General features: G+C 42.0%; 1 protein-coding gene across 1 annotated transcript in view; it reads left to right on the top strand.

Moving 5' to 3' along the window:
- The first annotated feature begins 1,042 nt into the window (after positions 1-1,042).
- The window catches only part of MSR1 (macrophage scavenger receptor 1), a 60,696-nt gene continuing 39,459 nt past the window's right edge, over positions 1,043-22,279 (top strand). Inside the window, exons 1-4 of the mRNA XM_073583602.1 lie at positions 1,043-1,178; positions 1,325-1,439; positions 6,747-6,854; positions 21,499-21,848. Coding sequence (XP_073439703.1) covers positions 1,176-1,178; positions 1,325-1,439; positions 6,747-6,854; positions 21,499-21,848 — 576 coding nt within the window. The 5' untranslated portion in view covers positions 1,043-1,175. The remainder of the gene's footprint in view (positions 1,179-1,324; positions 1,440-6,746; positions 6,855-21,498; positions 21,849-22,279) is intronic.

The following is a 22,279-nucleotide window of genomic DNA, read 5'->3' as shown; positions in this document are numbered from 1 at the left end:
TCAGAGCAAATTACTGATATCATTTCTAGTAATAATACCATCCGTGTGGTTTCACATGCTTCTAATCACTTCATTACTCACCACCATAGACAGACATCGTCCCTTTAGGTTTTCGGTATAGAGAGTTAAAAAGGTCTATCAAGGGAAGTGATCACAGGAAATACTTACTGACCAGAGAAGATTTTTGGCTTTACAACCTATCTACCTCCATCCCAGACTGTCTCAACATGCATAAGGAAATTATGTTCCACTATTAATTCAAGACAGGCTGTTATATGTATATTTTCATTATTTTTAATCATCTTCTTGTTCATTGTTTTCATACTGAACTTGTGTTCATACTGAACTGTGTATGTATTTCACACCCATAATGCAGATTTGCCTCGGCTGAATGCTGTTTGTGTCGCATGAATTTTTTTCTGCTCATGTGTTTCCAATTTGGTGAAAGCTTATAGAGACCTTTCTTTTTGGATTCATTAGCTTTGACAAAGGACGCTGGTGACGCTGGTGTGCGCCCGAGACATGTTTCTTCAACATGTTTGTTCTCATCTAACCATGTTTTGTCGTACCACCATCATGGCGTTAGTATTTTTATCTAAACTTTTTCTATACAAGACCTTATTTTTAAATTGGAGCTAGTAATTACTATTTTTCTACATTTTCCCACATGTGATCAGGACAAATTTCTGTGCTCCTCTACTGCATTATCGGAACAGGTGAGCTGGTATTATCTCTTTTCAGAGGTTTAGAATGTCAGTTCTTTGTCCTACTGGAAATTCTGTGTGAGAGAGGAGGGGGGTGAATGCCCCCTTCCTGGAGAGGTCTTCGAAGACTTTCATTTTTTCTATGACAAAAAAAACATGTGAAAATATATATTTATAATTTCTTAGATTAACTATGTACGTCGTATGTACAGAATACATGCATGATATGTGTGAAAGCAAATTGACAGTACTGAAAAAATAGGATGTATCCATAGAAAATAAATAAATAAAAACTTATCATGTGACTTATTTCTCCATATTGCATAACATCAGTGACTTCTGTGTTACATCTTGTCATCGCCCTTTCTCTTAGAAAAATTAGACACAAGTAACATTTAGCTTTCTATGGAAATTGTAGCAGCTGATTAGCATACTTGAATTTCTTCAAAGCATTTCTTAACATTTCATGTAATGGTGAGTTGATTTTAATTAATTATCTATCTATCACCATCATCTATCTGCTTATCTATTTAAAGTTAATGATGTTTCATTCAAATATTTTATGATTTCAAACTTTTATTTTCGTTTTGTTTTTTCTTTATTTTTCTTTAATTTCACAGAGTCTAATAGCAATGTGGACAAAATCATCTGGAAATGATGAGGATGCCACATGTCTTGACCAGCTAGAATATAAACAATTGGATGATCAGTCAATAAAATCTTTTATACCAAGTGGTAAGTTTTTCATATGTTTTATTACTGTACTAAATTATAGCTGTTAAGAATGCAATTATAATAAAATAATTATTATTTTTTAATATATATTATAGCTAAAGAAATAATTTTAAATGGATGTATAGCATTCTCATGGGATTTGTCTTCTTGTTCCCTCCCTGTGTTGGTCATCTAGTCTAGGCTATATGTACCATGTGTTAGATATGGGTCTTTGGTGGACTTATACTAAATAGAAGTGGTACTAACAAGAAAATTTTGAATTAATTTCTCTCTTTAGATTAAACTACTATTTTTACTGTATGATTTAAAGTGAACAATAGTCTTACTGTATAACGTTGACAACTTTTTAATACTGGTACCTGTTAAATGGATTGCCTAAGAATAGAACCCCTCTACAAATGTCCTACTAGGAATATTGTCAACCTTAAACTCAAGTATGAGCAAAAACAGAGAACTACTGGTGGACCTGACCTGTCCATGCATTTTTTTTATTTCAATGGTTGCTATATAATGCTACAAGTCCCCTGCAGTGATTTTGAGCTCAAGGGTTAGAAAAGTGGCTCTTTTTAAAAGACAACCCCTTTTTCGGAGTTTTCACAATGCTTTAACATTAACCTAGACCCAATTAAATAGAAAACATTTAAATTGCATGAACTTCTTCTGAGATTTTACAGCACATGTGTAGCATAAATGTGTTTAATCTTTTTTTGTCGTAAATTGTATGGTAGATTCAGTATTTCAGCATTACTATTGTATTGTTGCCCAATTACATTATTTCTTCACTACGATTTCCAATGATAGCTCAAAAGGAAAAAAGCTGAGTGTTATACTTTATGTCCTCAACACATCTAATATACACACTGACCATTTTTGATACTGAGCTAGATAAAGTATTTTTTCATTGGTTTGATCTGGACTTGAACTACCGTATTTATTTGGGTAACATAGTAACATAGTTATTAAGGTTGAAGGAAGACTTTAAGTCCATCTAGTTCAACCCATATCCTATCCTAACCTGCCCTAACACGTTGATCCAGAGGAAGGCAAAAGAAAATCATGTGGCAAACAGTAAGCTTCACATTGGGGAAAAAAATTCCTTCCCGACTCCTCATATGGCAATCAGACAAGCTCCCTGGATCAATGTAATATCAAGGAAACTAGTGTATTATATACCCTGTAATATTATACTTTTCAAGAAAGGCATCCAGTCCCTTCTTAAATTTTAGTAGGGAATCACTCATTACAACATCATATGGCAGAGAGTTCCATAGTCTCACTGCTCTTACAGTAAAGAATCTGCATCTGTGATTATGCCTAAACCTTCTTTCCTCCAGACGTAGAGGATGCCCCCTTGTCCCTGTCTCAGGTCTATGAGTAAAAAGATCATTAGAAAGGTCTTTGTATTGTCCCCGCATATATTTATACATTGTAATAAGATCACCCCTAAGCCTTCATTTTCCAAACTAAATAACCTCAAGTGTAATAACCTGTCTTGGTATTGCAGACCCCCCAGTTCCCTAATAACCTTGGTCGCTCTTCTCTGCACCCGCTCCAGTTTAGCTATGTCTTTCTTATACACCGGAGACCAGAACTGTACACAGTATTCTAAGTGTGGTCGCACTAGTGACTTATATAGAGGTAAAATTATGTTCTCCTCATGAGCATCTATGCCTCTTTTAATGCATCCCATTATATTATTTGCCTTTGCAGCAGCTGCCTGACACTGTCCACTAAATGTGAGTTTGTCGTCCACCCATACACCCAGGTCTTTTTCATTGATGGTTTTGCCCAGTGTTTTACAATTAAGCACATAATTATACATCGTATTTGCTCTACCCAAGTGCATGACCTCACATTTATCCTCATTAATAATAATAATAATAATAATTTTTATTTATATAGCGCCAACATATTCCGCAGCACTTTACAATTAAGCGGGGACATGTACAGACAATAAATTCAATACAAGTTAAGACAATTCAAACAATGACATTAGGAGTGAGGTCCCTGCTCGCAAGCTTACAATCTACAAGGAAATGGGGGGACACAGTAGGTGAGAAATGCTTGTTAATTCAGGTCTGGCAATTATAATAGGGATTTTCATATAAAGCTGCATGATCCGGTCATCAGCCCGTGTGTTTAAGCGCAATAGACAAGTATCAAGTGCAGTTATCATGTGCATGAAGGGTGTGGAGACAGATGAATAGTAGGGTGCAGATTCAGAATAATATTTGGAAGGAGGGAACAGGGCAAAGTTAGCTTGCTGGGTAGTTGATGTGGTAGGCTTCTTTGAAGAGATGGGTTTTCAAAGCGCGCTTGAATAGGTCAGGGCTAGGTATCAGTCTGATCGTCTGGGGAAGTGCATTCCAGAGAGCTGGAGCAGCACGAGAGAAGTCTTGGAGACGGAGGTGCGAGGTTCGGATTACTCATTAAAGCACATTTGACATTTATCAGCGCAATCTTCTAGTTTACATAAATCCTCCTGTAATGTAAAATTGTCCTCCTCTGCATTGATTGCCCTGCAGAGTTTAGCGTCATCTGCAAATATTGATATTCTACTCTGTATGCCCCTTGCAAGGTCTTTAATATATGTGTTAAAAAGGCAGATAATTCATCACTAGTAGTGATGAGCGTGTGTGCTCGCTGATACTCGGATATCACTTGAATATCTGGGTGCTCTGATATGCTCGGCACTCACCGAGCATTGGTTTGTGCTCGAATTTAATGCTCAAATGACCACACCGCACATTAGGTGCCTGTTACACAACCAAAAACATGCAAGGATTGCCTGCCAGTTACTGCAATATCGTAGCCATCTTGGTAATGACACTACCGTGATTAGCTGGCATTACTTCATCAGAGGTTATAAAAGGACCAGTGCTGCCACACTCGGCACACTGACACCATCGCACAGCTCAGGTACAATTCTAACTTGAGGGAGAGAGTAGTTGTTCAGGCCATTGTGCACACGTTTAGGAATCAGACTCCTCTAGTCGCGATACTTTGCAGAACCTTCAAACAGTCCTTCTAAGGGCTAATCTTGTGTTTTGTTGCTTTTATGTGATACATTTTGCATTTAGCCTAGGGACAGCTGCTGGACCAGGGAGACTGGCTGAATACAGCCTCTATGCAGGGATTAGGGCTTCTCATTCTATTGCAAAATATATAGATGTAGCATGTGACCACATTTTTTTGTTGTGAAAAGATTAACTGTATTGTCATCTATATGGTTTAATCAGCTTTGAGTGAAATTATGGTGGTTTGAAATTAAAAAAAAACGATTTGCCTGCTATAGGTGACCAAATTTTTTTTTATGAAAAAAAAATATTTAAAAAATATTTTCAACTAATCAGGGAAACTTGGTTTCCAGAGACCTAGCAATTAGAAAATGTGTAAGGCGGGGGAAGTGGAAGTGCTGATGATGATGCACACAGACGGTGAGGACGTGGAGCAGTGCAACTGCACCTGTTGCTGGAACACAAGCAACACACCCATGCATATCACATAGCTGCTTGCCTAATTAGCAAGGAGGCATGGGACACCTCTTTTGAAGCAAGACAAGTGCAAATAAATGGTCGGTTTGAAAGCAGATAATGCTTCCAGCAGCACTACCCAGTCTTCCACACAGACTAGTCTAGCCACCAAAGAGTCTGGATCACTTAATCCTCATCATGACCCTCATTCCTCCCACTATGTCGAGTCCCAGGATGAGGAAGAGATGGAAAGTTGTCTTCATGTTTGTGACAGGGAAGTGTTGGCTGTAGGGAGCTTGGCACATATGGCCAACATTATGTACCTCTGCCTTTCCTGTGACACTCTCATTATATTCATCTTGTCCAAAAAGAGTACACGGTCAAAGGCCTGGGCCAATTTCATGACACCCATCCAGCATTCAGCCCCTGATGATTGAGTATTTTTGACAAGGAGAGAAAAGTTTTTAAAGATGGCCAAGCAATACCTAGACTTTCAACTATTGGGTCTCAAAGCTGGACACCTGGCATAAGCTGTCCCTCTATGTCTTTGAGGTGTTGTGCTGCTCTGTTGTTAGCATCTAGTCTGAGCGGGTTTAAGTGCCGCCGAGGCTAGGTTATACCAGACAAGCGCTTTCGCCTGTCAACAGAAAATGCTGATAGGCTTACACTGACAAAAATATACAAACCTGGATTAGCCCTGACTTCTCCACACCCCCAGATGACAACAACACATAAAGTGTTTTTAATCTTCAGTATTTGAATGAGGAACTCCATTTGTTTTCTTCAAGAGTCTATGGATGACCTTACTTATAATTTTTTTCTGGCTTTTTACTGTGTGCAGAGCCTTTATGAGTGTGGGAATACCACAACTACACTTTCTTAATATTTGAATGGGGCCCTCCAGTTGTTGCCTTGAAGGGTCTATGGATGATGTTGTTTCTAATTTTTGGCAGGATTTGCTCTGATTGCAGAGCTCTTATGAGTGAGGAGTGCCACAACTACACTTTGTTCACAATATTTGAATGAGGTCCTGCAGTTGGTGGCTTCAAGGTTCTATGGATGACCCTGCTTGTAATTTTTGGCAAGCTTTGCACTTAGTGCATAGCCTTGATAAGTCTAGCAGTACCACTAGACTATATGAACAGAATGCATATGACACCCTCCTTTATATCTGTCTAATACTGGGTGTATCTGAGTCCTTCTTCCATTATACAGTTGGTAGTTCTTGCTTCTTTCATATATAACACTCAAATTTCCAATTCTAATAAAAATTTTAATTATGATTAACTTAATTTTTAACCCTTTTTAAATTGTGCCTTATATACAAGTCATCATACAGGATAAGAATGTATATAATTTTTTTTCCTGGGATGTTTACAGGGGACTTCCCCATGCTATTCTCCTTCCATTCAGCACTTCTTCCATCCATTTCAACATTTTAACTGCCCTCAGGACATTCTTATAGGGTGTGCCAAAAAAATGGTTGAATTTCCCATTGACTCCCATTATACTTGTTACTTGAAACGAGCATCCAAGCATTAGGAATTGCTCAGTACGAGTAACTAGAATCCGAGCATTTTACTGCTCGCTCATCACTAATCACTATCCAATTCTTTCTGCTCACTATAATTAATATACATGGCATACAAATAAATGCATGCCAGTGTAGTTGCAACCTTGTTTTTAAAAGAACTGCAGGTAGGGGTGCCATAATGCACATGGAAGGGGGGAGGAGCAGTGGCTTCATTCCTGAAAGAACTCTTTAATATGTAGATTTGCTTTACAATATTTTATATTAATGCACAGAAAGTGAAATGTCATCTTTATTTTTTAGGTAACAAAATGAAAAGTATTGAAAAGAAACTGAAGATTGCCATTGTGGCCATAGTAATACTGTATATTATTGTCCTAGGCCTCATTGTCTTCACTATTAAACTAAAAGGTATAGTAAAGACTAATGTAATTGAAGCATTGCTTAAAGAAGCACTCCTCCCATCAAAGTTTTCATCCTCTTAATGTATTCCAATCATCATAGTATACAGCACTGTCTACTTACAATTGCTCATTTTGCCTTTTTACCCAGCTAATTCCTCTCTTTTCTCTGCTTTATGTAGAAACAGGGAAGCTCTTTTCCCTGCACAAGTCATTTCCCCCTTCAATTCCTGCTGCTCCCACTTCCACTGCTGGGGACCTTTGCAGTGACTCATGATTATACAGGGAAGAGAAAACCTGTTTCTATATAGAACTTAGAAGGATTCCGCTAGTCAGTTTTAATCTTGTGAAGCCATAGACCTAATGGAAAAGAGAAAATTTAACTAGGTAGAAAGGCAAAATGAGCAATTGTATGAACACAGTGCTGTATAATATGAATATTGCAATATAGTAAGAGGGTAAAAATGTTCATGAGAGGAGGAGGAGTGCTTCGTTAATTAGACTTACCATTAGATGTTATAAAAGCCTCTTGATTTACTTGACAATTACTCATATGTTCAGGTATAATCACTTAAAGATTTATCCTGAGGCTGCACTTCTGAAATTTACCAAACAGGATGTCCCTATTTTATTTTTGTGTGCAGTATTTTATGTAGGCTTTGTAAAGATTTACACTTGAATGGAATTAAGTGCAGATATAGCTACATGTAAAATCATTTAGCTGTTCTTAGCCGCTATTTCAGGCCAGGACTTTAGTGATGCAAGACAACACTGCTGACAACTGTTCCACCAGTACACCCATTACAGAGTATATTGGTTAACACCTCTCTGCCATCTGATGTTTTATAATGCCAAGTGACCTGGGCCAGTCTGACTATGGATGGTATAGTACGTCATTGTGAACAGCCTAGCACGAGGGGGTGCGCAGCCGATCGCCGCCGGGTGTCAGCTGATCCTCAGAGCTGACACCTGGCACTAGGTGCCAGGAGTGGTCATAGGCCGCTCCCGGCACTTTAATCCCTCAAATGCTGTGATCGAACATGAGCAGGCAGGCAGGTCTCTGGGATCAGAGACCCCACAGGGTGACGTGGGGTCCCGATCACTGCCATGGTAACCTGATGTCATAATGACGACATCCAGGTCACCAGAGCTAAGAAACTTCTTGTCATGCTCAGTGCATGATGAGGAAGTCTCTCAGTGCAGTTTTAGTGCACTAAGTGCAGCGCTGACAACTTCTATAGCATGCAGTTGCTACTTCATCTGCATGCTACAGAAGCGATCAGCCTGCAAAAAATGATTGTCCCATAGTGGGAAAAAGTAAAAAAGTTATAAAAAAGTAAAAAAAATGTAAATAATTGTAAAAAATATTTTAAAAAAAATAATAATAAAAAAATCAATATATATATTCTATCACTAAATAAATATTTGAATGAAAAAAAATGTAAACAATAAAAGTACACATATTTGGTATTGCCGTGTCCATAACGACCAGACCTATAAAACTGTACTACTAGTTAACTCCTTTAGTGAACACTAGTGATGAGCGAGTATACTCGTTGCTTGGGTTTTCCCGAGCATACTCTGGTGTCCTCTGAGTATTTTGGCTTGCTCGGAGATTTAGTTTTCGTTGTCTCAACTGCATGATTTGTGACTTGTAGACAGGCTGAATACATGTGGGATTTCCCTAACAAACAGGCATTCCACACATGTATTCAAGCTGTTTAGCAATCGCAAATCATGCAGCTGAGATTATGAAAACTAAATCTCCGAGCACGCCAAAATACTCAGAGGACACCCGAGCATGCTTGGGAAAACCCGAGCAAGGAGTATACTCGCTCATCACTAGTGAACACCAGAAAAGAAAAACAAGGCAAAAACAATGCTTTATCATCATACCACTGAACAAAAAGTGGAATAACACTTGATCAAAAAGGCAGATATAAATAAACATGGTACAGTTGAAAACGCCATCTTGTCCAGCAAAAAAACAAGCCCCCATACAGCTCCATCACCGGAAAAAATATAACAGTCATAGCTCTCAGAATAAAGCGATGTAAAATAATTATTTTTTATACAAAATAGGTTTTATTGTATAAAAGCGCTAAAACATAAAAAATGATATAAATGAGGTATTGCTGTAATCGTACTGACCGGAAGAATAAAACTACCTTATCAATTTTACCACACATTATTATTATTATTTATTTATATAGCACCATTGGTTCCATGGTGCTGTACATGAGAAGGGGTTACATACAGATTACAGATATCACTTACAGCAAACAAACAAACTAACAATCACAGACTGATATAGAGGGGAGAGAGGACCCTGCTCTTTCGGGCTTACATGCTACAGGATGGTAGGGAAGGAGACAGTAGGTTGGGGGGTTACAGCAGTTCCAGTGATGGTGAGGCGGTAGCTCCAGTAGTGGTGAGGAGGCAGCGGGGATCACTGCAGGCTGTAGGCTTTCCTGAAGAGGTGGGTTTTCAAGTTCTGTCTGAAGGATCCGAGTGTGGTTGATAGCCGGATGTGTTGGGGCAGGGAATTCCAGAGGATGGGGGTTATTCAGGAGAAAACTTGGAGGCGGTTGGGTGAGGAGCGAATAAGTGTGGAGGAGAGAAGGAGGTCTTGGGAGGACCGGAGATTACGTGAGGGAAGGTATCGGGAGATTAGTTCAGAGACATATGGAGGAGACAGATTATAGATGGCCTTGTAGGTCAGTATTAGTAATTTGAACTGGATACGCTGAGGGAATGGAAGCCAGTGAAGAGATTTGCAGAGGGGAGAAGTGGAGGAGTAGCGAGGAGAGAGATGAATTAGTCGGGCGGCAGAGTTGAGAATGAACTGGAGAGGTGCAAGGGTGTTAGCAGGGAGACCACAGAAAAGGATGTTTGCAATAGTCGAGGCGGGAGATGATGAGGGCATGTACAAGCATTTTAGTAGAATGAGGGTTGAGGAAGGAACGGATTCTTGAAATATTTTTGAGCTGGAGGCGACAGTAGGTGGAGAGAGCTTGGATGTGCAGTTTGAAGGACAGGGTAGAGTCAAGGGTTACTCTGAGGCAGCGGACCTCCGGTACGGGGGAAAGCGTGATGTTGTCAATTGTTATAGAAAGGTCGGGTAAGGAAGATCTGTGACATGGGGGAAAGATGATCAGTTCAGATTTGTCCACATTGAGTTTGAGGAAGCGAGGGGAGAAGAAGGAGGATATGGCTGATAGACACTCTGGGATTCTGGAGAGCAGAGAGATGATGTCTGGGCCAGAGAGGTAGATCTGAGTATCATCGGCATAAATTTGGTACTGGAATCCGTGGGACTTTATGAGTTGCCCCAGACCAAGTGTGTAGATTGAGAAGAGTAGGGGTCCTAGAACAGAGCCTTGGGGGACTCCACCAGAGAGAGGGTGGGATGAGGAGTGTGTGAGTGGGAGATGCTGAATGTGCGGTTGGAAAGGTATGAGGAGATCCAGGATAGGGCGAGGTCTTTGATGCCAAAGGAGGAGAGGATCTGTAGTAGGAGGCAGTGGTCAACTGTGTCGAAAGCAGAGGACAGGTTTGGAAGCAGGAGTATAGAGTATTGTCCGTTAACTTTGGCTGTATGTAGGTCATTGGTAATTTTGGTCAGGGCTGTCTCAGTGGAATGATGGGGGCGGAAGCCAGATTGTAGATTGTCAAAGAGCAATTTATATGAGAGGTGGGAGGAAAGTTCAATGTGGACATGCTGCTCCAGGAGTTTAGAAGTGAATGGGAGCAGCGATATTGGGCGATAGCTGGACGTGGCTGTTGGATCAACGGTTGGCTTTTTAAGGATAGGTGTGATTGTGGCATGTTTGAAAACAGAAGGTAAGGTACCAGAAGTTAGTGATAAGTTGAAGAGGTGGGTTAGGGACAGGATAAGTGTGGTGGTGAGGTTGGGGAGGAGTTGGGATGGGATGGGGTCAAGTGCACAGGTTGCGAGGTGCAATTTGAAGAAGAGGCGATTAAGCTCCTCTTTAGTGATGTTTGAGAGAGAGGTCATGGGGTTTGGGCATTGGTCTGGTATACAAAGGGGTTGAGGTGGTTGGGCAATAAAGACTTGCCGTGTTTGGTCTATCTTGCTTTTGAAGTGTGCGGCAAAGTCCTCGGCAGAGATTAAGGAAGTCGGAGGTGGCAGTGGTGTGTGGAGGAGGGAGTTAAAAGTATTGAACAACTGTTTGGGGTTGTGGGATAAGGAAGATACAAGGGATGTAAAGAAGGCCTGTTTAGCAGAGGTGAGAACTGATTTGAATGCAAGAGTTGCTTGTTTGAGTGCAGTGAAGTCATCTTGCAAATGTGTTTTCTTCCAGCGCTGTTCTGCAATTCTGGATGCTTGCCGAAGCTTTATAGTGGTGTTATTGTGCCAGGGTTGTCTATTGGTTTGTCGCACTCTGTTATGCATAACAGGGCCGACTGAGTCGATGGCTGATCCAAGAGTGGCATTGTAGAAACTAGTGGCAGTGGCAGTGTCGTGGAGTGAAGCTATGGAGGACAGTGGTAGAATAGAGTCAGAGAGTGTGCGAGTGTCTAGATGTGCGAGGTTTCTCCGGGGGGGTGCATGCTGCTGGATGTGGGTGACAGGTGAGGAGGACAGGGATGAGAAAGTGAGAAAGTGAGTAGATGGTGGTCAGATAAAGGGAGAGGGGAGGTAGTGAAGCTAGAAAGAGAGCAGAGGCAGGTGAAGACCAGGTCTAATGTATGTCCATCTGTGTGGGTGGCTGAGGAGGATCACTGAGTAAGTCCAAAGGATGAAGTAAGGGACAGGAGTTTAGAGGCTGCCAACTGGTGGGTGTCAATGGGGATGTTGAAGTCACCCATGATGATGGAGGGAATGTCAGCAGAGAGAAAGTAAAGGAGCCAGGTAGAGAATTGGTCAATAAAGGAAGTGGTCGGGCCTGGAGGTCGGTATATGACGGCCACTTGGAGGTTGAAGGGAGAATAGATGCAGATGGAGTGAACTTCAAAAGAGTGGAGGACAAGGGAGGAAAGAGGTGGGATTGGGCTGAAGGTGCAGTTGGAAGAAAGGAGAAGGCCCACTCCTCCGCCATGTCTGTTGCCAGGGCGAGGAGTGTGGGTAAAGTGGAGGCTGCCGTAACATAGCGCAGCAGCGGAGGCGGTGTCGGAGGGTGTCAGCCATGTTTCGGTGAGGCCAAGGAAGGAAAATTTACAAGAGGTAAAGAGGTCATGAATCACATGGAGTTTATTGCAGACGGAGTGGGCATTCCAGAGTGATCCAGAGAGTGGGAGCAGGGTGGTGGTTGTCAGGGGCACGGATTTGAGATGGGAAAGATTTCTGGTGTTTGTGTTGGTTTGGAAACGATAGAAGGGGGTAGTAATGGGAGGTATGAGCTGTGGGGGTCCAGGGTTGGGAGATATGTCGCCAGCAGTGAGGAGAAGCAGAGAGAGGGAAAGCATGTGGGAGAGGGAGGGTGGGTGGCTTGTTTTGTATTTTATTAGGAGAGTTCTGAGGTTGAGGAGCAGGTCAGCTGAGGAGGTCAGGTGGGGAGGCAAGAGGGAAGGAGAGATTACTATTTGGTTAGCGGGTGCTGGGGTTTGTGGATAGCGAAGGAGAGTGAGGATTAAAGGAGCCAAAACAGTTACAGCGTATGTCATCATGGTAAGAGTAATTTTGAAGGCAAAAGAAATTTAGTACATTTAAATGCAGGGTTTAGTCGTACCTTCTGGTCACTTCAGGCTCATTTCAGGCATTATTTCAGATATTATCCTTAGACGACATCCTTGGAAAGACAGATCGAGGTCAGACAGACCTTAGAGTCTGAATTTATAAGAAGTCAATTGCACATCAAACAAGCCAGGTGTGATCAGAAGGAGGGAGGAGCAGTAGGGAGACTGGTCAGACACAGGAGACGATTAATTAGAACTCAGAGAAAAAAAACAAAAACAAATGGTCAGATCTAAAAGGACAGATAAAGCATTGATAGGAAACAGATACAGGGGTGATTGATTGGGGTTCAGGAGAGATGGGTGATGAAGGTATTGCGGGCAGGACACATACCATTGATAGGAAACAGATACAGGGGTTATTGATTGGGGTTCAGGAGAAATGGGTGATGAAGGTATTGCAGGCAGGACACATACCATTGATAGGAAACAGATACAGGGGTGATTGATTGGGGTTCAGGAGAAATGGGTGATGTGATGAAGGTATTACAGGCAGGACACATACCATTGATAGGAAACAGATACAGGGGTGATTGATTGGGGTTCATAAGAGATGGGTGATGACGGTATTGCAGGCAGGACACATACCTGAGGAAGAAGCAGATCGATTGTCAGGTTGATAGTAATAGTGAAGCATAGTAATAATAATAATGAAGCATCTATAGCAGGGAGTTATTTTTCAGGCATTATTTCAGATATTATCCTTAGACGACATCCTTGGTATAAACCCTCCCCCCCAAAAGAAATTCATGAATTGCTGGTTTTTGTTCATTCTGCCTCCCTCTGGGCCAAAATATGGAAAAATTATAGCTCTCAAAATATGATGATGCAAAAACTATTTTTTGCAATAAAAAGCAACTTTCAGGGTGTGACAGCAGTCAAACATAAAAACCCGCTATAGCGCCTCTTTATCATGTTCTGATATTTCCGGTACCAGAGATGTCAGTGTCTGTGTGTGTAATACTTGCGGTACACATGTGGCATGCATGTGCGCTGAACACTGCTTTCAGCATTCTCCCCTGCTCTGCCGACGATTGGCCAGAGCAGGGGAGAATGATGAGAGTCACATTTAAGTAATAAAAGAGGCCAGCAGGTGGTGGATAATGATCAGCCTACCCTTGCAGGCTGTAAAGGGGCCGTGGATGTTGACCCACCCAGCCTAAAAATAGCAGCCCACAGCTGCCCAGAAAAGGCACATCTATTAGATGCGCCAATTCTAACACTTTGCCTGGCTCTTCCCACTTGCCCTATAGCGGTGGCAAGTGGGGTTCATATTTGTGGGGTTGATGTCACCTTTGTATTGTCCAGTGACATCAAGCCCACCACCAGCTTACCAGCCTGAGAGTACCAGCCCCCATCTGTGATTTTTGTCTGGCTGGTTATCAAAAATAGGGGGGAACCCACGCCATTTTTTAAAAAATTTCAGTATTTATTTACAGCACTGGAGCGGCAGATGAATACTCTCATCCACCGCTCCAGCTGTCACTGTTATTAGCAGGAGCAGGTAGGCTGATGGGAGTAAAAGTCTCATCAGCCGCTGCCTGCTGTCTCTTTATTACTGTAACTCTCATCATTCTCCCCGGCTTGCGCCGATCACCGGCATAGAAGGTGAGAATGATGAGAGTCGTGTTCAGCACCCGGTGCTGGGAACCAGCACTTACTGTAACGCTTCTTACCCGACGCTGATGCTTGTAACATGGATGTATTATGCATATGCACGTGTGCTGGATGTTTTGTGGCCCGTGCTGACATTTAAAAAACGGACATGTCGGCATGTTTTGTCCATGGACACACAGTCCATAGAAACACCCTGACATGAGTACATACGGATTCACTTGAATAGGGAAATAGTGCTCGGTTCCTCCCAAGTCTCTCCTCATGACTAAGTAGCACTGTACAGCCACATGTGGGGTATTGCCACGTTCAGTAGAAATTGTGGGAGAAATCTTGTTGCCATTTTTACTCACTTCTTGTGTGGAAATGTAAAATCTTTGGCTAAAACAAAAATTTGGTGTCAAAAATGTAGTTATTTTGTCCTCTCTGCCCAATCGTATAAAATTCTGTGACACACCCATGCTGTCAATATGATAACAGCACTCATAGAAGAATTCATTGAGAGGTATAGTTTGTAAAATGGGGTCACTTATGGAGGGTTCTGCTGTTCTGGCACCTCATGGGCTCTCTCAGTGGGTCATAGCACCTGCAAACCATAACAGTAAAATCTGGCGCCCCTTCCCTTCTGAGTTCTGTGATGCGCCCAAACAGTGGTTTACCCCCACATATGGGGTCTCAGTGTACTTAGGACAATTTGCACAACAACTTTTGGGGTCCAAATTCTTCTGTTACCCTTGGTAAAGTAAAAAATAGGAGGCGAAAATATCATTTCTGTGGAAAAAATATGATTTTTTATTTTTACGGCTCTACATTCTAAACTACTGTGAGGCACTTGGGGGTTCAAAGTGCTTACCACACATCTAGATAAGTTCCTTAGGGGGTCTAGTTTCCAAAATGATGTCACTTGTGGGGGGGTTTCCACTGTTTAGGCACATCAGGGGCTCTCCAAATGCGACATGGCATCCGATCTTATTTCCAGGAAATTTTGCGGTGAAAAAGTCAAACAGCGCTCCTTCCCTTCCGAGCTATGCCATGTGCTCAAACAGTGGTTTACCCCCACATATGGGGTATCAGCGAACTCAGGACAAATTGCACAACAACTTTTGGGGTCCAATTTCTCCTGTTACCCTTGGTAAAATGAAAAAAATTGGATCTGAAGTAATTTTTTTTGTGAAAAAAAGTTAAATGTTCATTTTTTTCAAACATTTCAAAAATTCCTATGAAGCACCTGAAGGTTTAATAAATGTCTTGAATGTGGTTTTGAGCACCTTGAGGGGTGCAGTTTTTAGAATGGTGTCACTTTTGGGTATTTTCTATCATATATACCCCTCAAAGTGACTTCAAATGTGATGTGGTCTCTAAAACAAAATGATGTTGTAAAAATGATATACCGCTGTTTAAATTTTATCCCTTATAACTTCCTAAAAAACAAAAATTGGCTCCAAAATTGTGTTGATGTAAAGTATATACGTGGGAAATGTTAATTATTAAGTATTTTGTGTGACATATCTCTGTGATTTAAGGGCATGAAAGTTCAAAGTTGGAAAATTGTGATTCAAAATTTTTGGCAAATTTCTGTTTTTTTGCAAATAAATGCAAGTCATATCAAATAAATTTTACAACTATCATGAAGTACAATATGTCACAAAAAAACAGTCTCAGACTCTTCGGGATCCATGGAAACGTTCCATAGTTATTACCTCATAAAGGGACAGTGGTCAGAATTGTAAAAATTGGCCTGGTCACTAACATGCAAATCACCAAAGGGGTAAAGGTGGTTATATCCTGTCATGGAGGATATTAAAAAATGGTATTTGTTTTAATAATTTTTAATTGTTGCTAAGTGTTTTGCCTGTGTATTGCATATATACAGTCTGGACAAATTATTTTGAAACTGACACATATTTTAGTTTTCACAAAGTTTGCTGCTTCACTATTTTTAGATCCTCAAGTCAGATGTGTTGCTGGTTACTGAAGTACAATTATACTAATTTCACAAGTTTGTAAATTTTTATTAACAAATGCATCAAGCTTTTGCAAAGACTCAATATTTACAGCATTGACTCTTAGTATTTAACACTTCTGCCCTTCACCTTCGCACTTTGGATATCATCTTCTGAGACAAATCCTGACTGATGACAACCCATTCTTGCCTAATCAGTGCTTGGAGTTTATCACACGCTCTGTTTTTGTTTATCCATCCATTTCCTGTGGATTGACCACAAATTCTCAATGGGATTGAGATCTGGAGAGTTTCTTGACCATAGACCCAAAATTTCAAAGTGGTTTTCTTCAAGCCACTTAGTTATCACTTTTGACTAGTGACATGGCACTCTGCTTGTTTACCACCAAATTGCTCCTAGATTATTTGGAGAAGATTCTCATTGAGGAAATTTAGATACCACCTCTTTATTCATGGCAGTGTTTGTAGGCAAATTTGTGAGCCTAGTCACTCCTTGGACGAAAAGCAGCCCCACACATGAATGGTCTCAGGATGCTTTGCTGTTGGGATGACATGGGACCCATTGTGGCGCTTGCCTTTTCTTTAACTGAATCTCATTCTTCTAGATGTCTCAAAAGAGCACTTAATCAGAGAAAATTAATTTGCAGATAGTCAAGGAATTGCACTAGAGGACTGGTGTAATGTTATGTTGCTTGGTGAACAAACTTTCTCATTTTGAGCCCATGGCCAGGAACCCATGGATCTCAATCCCATTGTGAACCTGTATTCAATCTTAAAGAAAGGGAAGGTCAACCAAAAACACAGAAATTGTGATAAACTTCAAGCACTTCTTAGGCAAGAATGGGCATCCATCAGTCAGGATTTGGCCCAGAAACTGATATCTAGCTGCCAGGGCAAATGCAGAGGCCTTGAAAAATAAGGGTCAATGCTGTGAATATTGAATGTTTCCTTAACTTTGATGTATTTGTCCATAGAAGTTTAAAAACGTACGAAATGCTTACAATTGGACTTCATAAATTATAGAAATATCTGACAAGGCCACATTCACTTGTTCAGTATTTGGTGAATATTTGTAATGCAGGTGCTTGGATGCAATGTACAGAGATCACAAAGAGGAAACAGCCAGCGGTTGACATTTTAGCATCTTTATGCAGCAATAACCTTTAAACAATTAGGGTTAGTAAATATGCAATTGAACAATATATGGGATCACAATAGGTTACGAACAAGCTAGAAAGTCTCTCAGTACTTAATGTTAGTGGTGTGCCCAGTCTTGGGAGTCACCATGTGATTTCTCACTTAAAGATCTAGCCCCAGCGGGGGTCAGGGGTTTTCCCACTTGGCCGCAATCTCTTCCTGACGTATTTTATTAAAGCCCGCTGAGGCTTCCACGCACCAAACGACACCATCTCAACTTGTAAATCCTAGTCCCAGCCAACCCCAGTACTGTAGATGATAGCTGGAAGTGACAGCCCTGCTCACTTTCTGTCCTCCAATCTCAGAGGCATGCCTGTTCTGTTGCAGTCGCCGCACGGCTCTTCCCTGCTTGACCATCGGCAACAGTCTCTCAGGCTTGGGGCAAAGAGGACTGGTCCTCAGTTCTTGACATGTGTAGTTGGACCTTGGAGGCATGACCAGCACAGGATGCACATTATGGCTCTGACAAGCATAAACCGTACTCGGGGATATCTTCCAACACCCGACAATGGTGACTGACACCCAGAAAGCACAGACTCCCTGCTGAGACCTGTCACGTTGGTCTCAGCTGTGTCTCTGGAGCACGTCTGCCCCTCTCTCTTCCCTGGCACCAAATCTCTTTGTGGTTTGCGTGCTGGTGTTTTATATCAGGGAAGTCCTTACAGAGGGTCACCTTATCTGGTTCAGCACACAAGGTCCTTCCCCCAGAAAATTTTCCAGCACACTTTGGTACCACTTGATTTCAGCTGACCAACAGATGGCAGTCTCTCCTCATTAATGAAACATCTTGCACATCCTGCAGAGGGCTCATGTTTTCTTGTTACATATTTGTAAGCCAAAACCAGGAGATGAACAATCAGAAGAAAAGTATATTAGAAACACGTCACCACTTCTGTATTTTTTCCTCATTTCTGATATTGGCTTACAGATACTGATTTAAAATACTCACCAAATAATGAACACTTGAAAGTAGTGTTGAGCATTCCGATACCGCAAGTATCGGGTATCGGCCGATACTTGCTGTATCGGAATTCCGATACCGACTTCCGATATTTTTTCAATATCGGAATTCGGCATCGGAATCGGAAGTTCAGTTGATTGACAGCCTGACGTCATCATGATGCGCGGTGTGTGCGCATCATGATGCGCCGTCATTTCGGGCCTTCCGGGGGTCTCTGCCGGCCTGCCGGGGGGCTGTGCCGGCCTGCCGGGGGGCTGTGTGGACTGCCCGGGGTCTGTACCGGCCTGCCGGGGGGCTGTGCCGGCCTGCCGGTGGTCTGTGCACCCTGTGGGGGTCTGTACCGGCCTGCCGGGGGGCTGTGCCGGCCTGCCGGTGGTCTGTGCACCCTGTGGGGGTCTGTACCGGCCTGCCGGGGGGCTGTGCCGGCCTGCCGGTGGTCTGTGCACCCTGTGGGGGTCTGTACCGGCCTGTCGGGGGCTGTGCCGGCCTGCCGGTGGTCTGTGCACCATGTGGGGGTCTGTACCGGCCTGCCGGGGGGCTGTGCCGGCCTGCCGGGGGGCTGTGCTGATGTCCGGGGGTCTGTGCAAGCATCGTCCGATGGGACTACAAGTCCCATCTGGCGATGCCTGCTACCATGACAGTGATTGACACATTAGCCAATGATGGGACAGTAGTAGTCCCATCATCCGGCTAATGTGTTAAATGTTAAAAAAAAAAAATACTACATACATACTACATGCATGCTACATACATACTGCATGCTACATACATACTACATATATACTACATACATACTACATACATGCTACATACATGCTGCATGCTACATACATACTACATACATACTACATACATACTACATGCATGCTACATGCATGCTACATACATACTACATGCATGCTACATACATACTACATGCATGCTACATACATACTACATGCATGCTACATACATACTACATGCTACATTTCCCACACAGCAATGGCATAAAGTGAGACTAGGGACTTTTTTTTTTTTAAGTGGCGGAGGAATACAGTGCGGAAGGATACCTACCTTCCGTCATTGGATTCCTGCAGCCCGTAGAGAACGGCAGCATCAGCTGATGCTGCAGTTCTCTACCCAAGATCGTCGTGGGACACACTCGTGGACTGCTTCGGATCGTGGGTGAGTATTTTTGTGGTTTGTTATGTTAATATTTATTCCGGAAAAGACAATGGCTTTGGGGAACAATGTGACAAGTATTGGTAAGTATGTTACTCTATGTTATATGTACTGTATGTCTATGTATGTATTGTATGAATGTATTGTATGTATGTAGTATATATGTGGTATGTATGTAGCATGTAGTATGTATGTAGTATGTATGTAGCATGCATGTAGCATGCAGTATGTATGTAGCATGCATGTAGTATATATGTAGTATGTATGTAGCATGCATGTAGTATATATGTATGAATGTATGTAGCATGTAGTATGTATGTAGTATGTATGTGGTATGTATGTAGCATGTAGTATGTATGTAGTATGTATGTAGCATGCATGTAGTATGTATGTAGTATGTATGTAGTATATATGTAGTATGTATGTAGCATGTAGTATGTATGTAGCATGCATGTAGTATATATGTAGTATATATGTAGCATGTAGCATGTATGTAGTATGTATGTGGTATGTATGTAGCATGTAGTATGTATGTAGCATGCATGTATTATATATGTAGTATGTATGTAGCATGTAGTATGTATGTAGTATGTATGTAGTATATATGTAGTATGTATGTAGCATGTAGTATGTATGTAGCATGCATGTAGTATATATGTAGTATATATGTAGCATGTAGCATGTATGTAGTATGTATGTGGTATGTATGTAGCATGTAGTATGTATGTAGCATGCATGTAGTATATACGTAGTATGTATGTAGCATGTAGTATGTATGTAGCATGCATGTAGTATATATGTAGTATGTATGTAGCATGTAGTATGTACAGTATGTAGCATGCATGTAGTATATATGTAGTATGTATGTAGCATGTAGTATGTATGTAGCATGCATGTAGTATATATGTAGTATGTAGCATGTAGTATGTATGTAGCATGCATGTAGTATATATGTAGTATGTAGCATGTAGTATGTATGTAGCATGCATGTAGCATGTACTATGTATGTAGCATGCATGTAGTATATATGTGTTATGTATGTAGCATGTAGCATGCATGTAGCATGCATGTAGTATGTATGTAGTATGTATGTAGTATATATGTGGTATGTATGTAGCATGCAGTATGTATGTAGCATGCATGTAGTATATATGTAGTATGTATGTAGTATATATGTAGTATGTATGTTGCATGTAGTATTTATGTAGTATGAATGTAGCATGTATGTAGCATGTATGTAGTATGTAGTATGAATGTAGCATGTATGTAGTATGCATGTTGTATGTATGTAGCATGTAATTTTTTTTTTTTACATTCAACACATTAGCCGGATGATAGGACTATTACTGTCCCATCATTGGCTAATGTGTCAATCACTGTCATGGTAGCAGGCATCACCCGATGGGACTTGTAGTCCCATCGGACGATGCCTGCACAGACCCCCGAAGCCTGCACAGACCACCGGCAGGCCGGCACAGCCCCCCGGCAGGCCGGCACAGCCCCCCGGAGCCTGCACAGACCACCGGCAGGCCGGCACAGCCCCCCGGCAGGCCGGCACAGCCCCCCGGAGCCTGCACAGCCCCCCGGCAGGCCGGCACAGCCCCCCGGCAGGCCGGCACAGCCCACCGGAGCCTGCACAGACCACCGGCAGGCCGGCACAGCCCCCCGGCAGGCCGGCACAGACCACCGGAGCCTGCACAGACCCCCTGGCAGGCCGGCACAGCCCCCCGAAAGGCCCGTACAGACCCCAGAGAGGCTGTACAAGGGCAGGAAAGGGTTTTTCTTATTCCGATACCGGAAGTCCCATAGACTTGAATGGGACTTCCGGTATCGGAATCGGCGATACCGATACTTTTTTTAAAGATCGGCCGATACCATCCGATACGATACTTTGAAGTATCGGACGGTATCGCTCAACTCTACTTGAAAGTGATCTAAAAACACTGGAGAGTGAAATTTTGTGGAAATCAAAATTTGTATCAGTTTCAAAATTTTTGTCCACAACTGTACTGTAAAGTGTAAAGTGTGCGTTATGCGCCTGTTTTGTCTCCTGCTTTGTAGGACATTCTGCTGTTTTTGAACAAAGTAAACAAAATGTGCAAGAAAAATTTCATGCTGAAAAAAATAAGACTGAAGTGGAGACAGACAACCGACATCATTACACTCAGATCATACATGAGTTACAAAAAAACCTCTCAAATTGCAAAGCACAAGCCTCACTAAACTCAGAAGAACTGAAAAAACTAAATGAAATGATGAATAATGCCACTCTGCAGTCTAAGAAGAATGAGGATCAAGTCCAAACTGTCCAAAATACGGTCAAGCTCCTAACAGCATCATTGGACGACAGCAAAGTAAAAATGCGTGACATAAATATAACCATTTCTGAAAAGTTCTATTTAATTGAAGAGGTAAGTTAATTACACACAAAGCACTACAAGTACCATAAAATATAGCAGCCCTGCGTGTTTTTCATATGAATTTTCACATCAGAAATTGCAAATTGGTTAACAAATGTGATCCGATGTCGTTAACCTTAAGGCTGTGTGCACACGCTGCGGATTTGTTCCGCAGCGGTTTTGGCCGCTGCGGACCCGCAGCAGTTTCTGCTGCGGTGTACAGTACCATGATTCCCTATGGGAATCAAAAACCGCAGTGCAGACGGTGCGGAATTTTCCGCGCGGATTATCTGCGGTTTTCAATCCGCAGAAAGAATTGACATGTCAATTCTTTCTGCAGATTCTGCTGCGGTTTGCCATCTCCTCCATTGAGGAGATGAAAAACCGCAGGGCAAAACCGCAGAGCAATCCGCAGGTAAAACCGCAGGTCTTTTGACCTGCGG

The sequence above is a fragment of the Dendrobates tinctorius genome, unplaced genomic scaffold (genome assembly GCF_039654945.1).
Source record: "Dendrobates tinctorius isolate UK_male_01 unplaced genomic scaffold, ASM3965494v1 ptg000079l, whole genome shotgun sequence".
NCBI classification, from domain to species: domain Eukaryota; kingdom Metazoa; phylum Chordata; class Amphibia; order Anura; family Dendrobatidae; genus Dendrobates; species Dendrobates tinctorius.
This window is presented reverse-complemented; position numbering and strand designations above follow the sequence as displayed.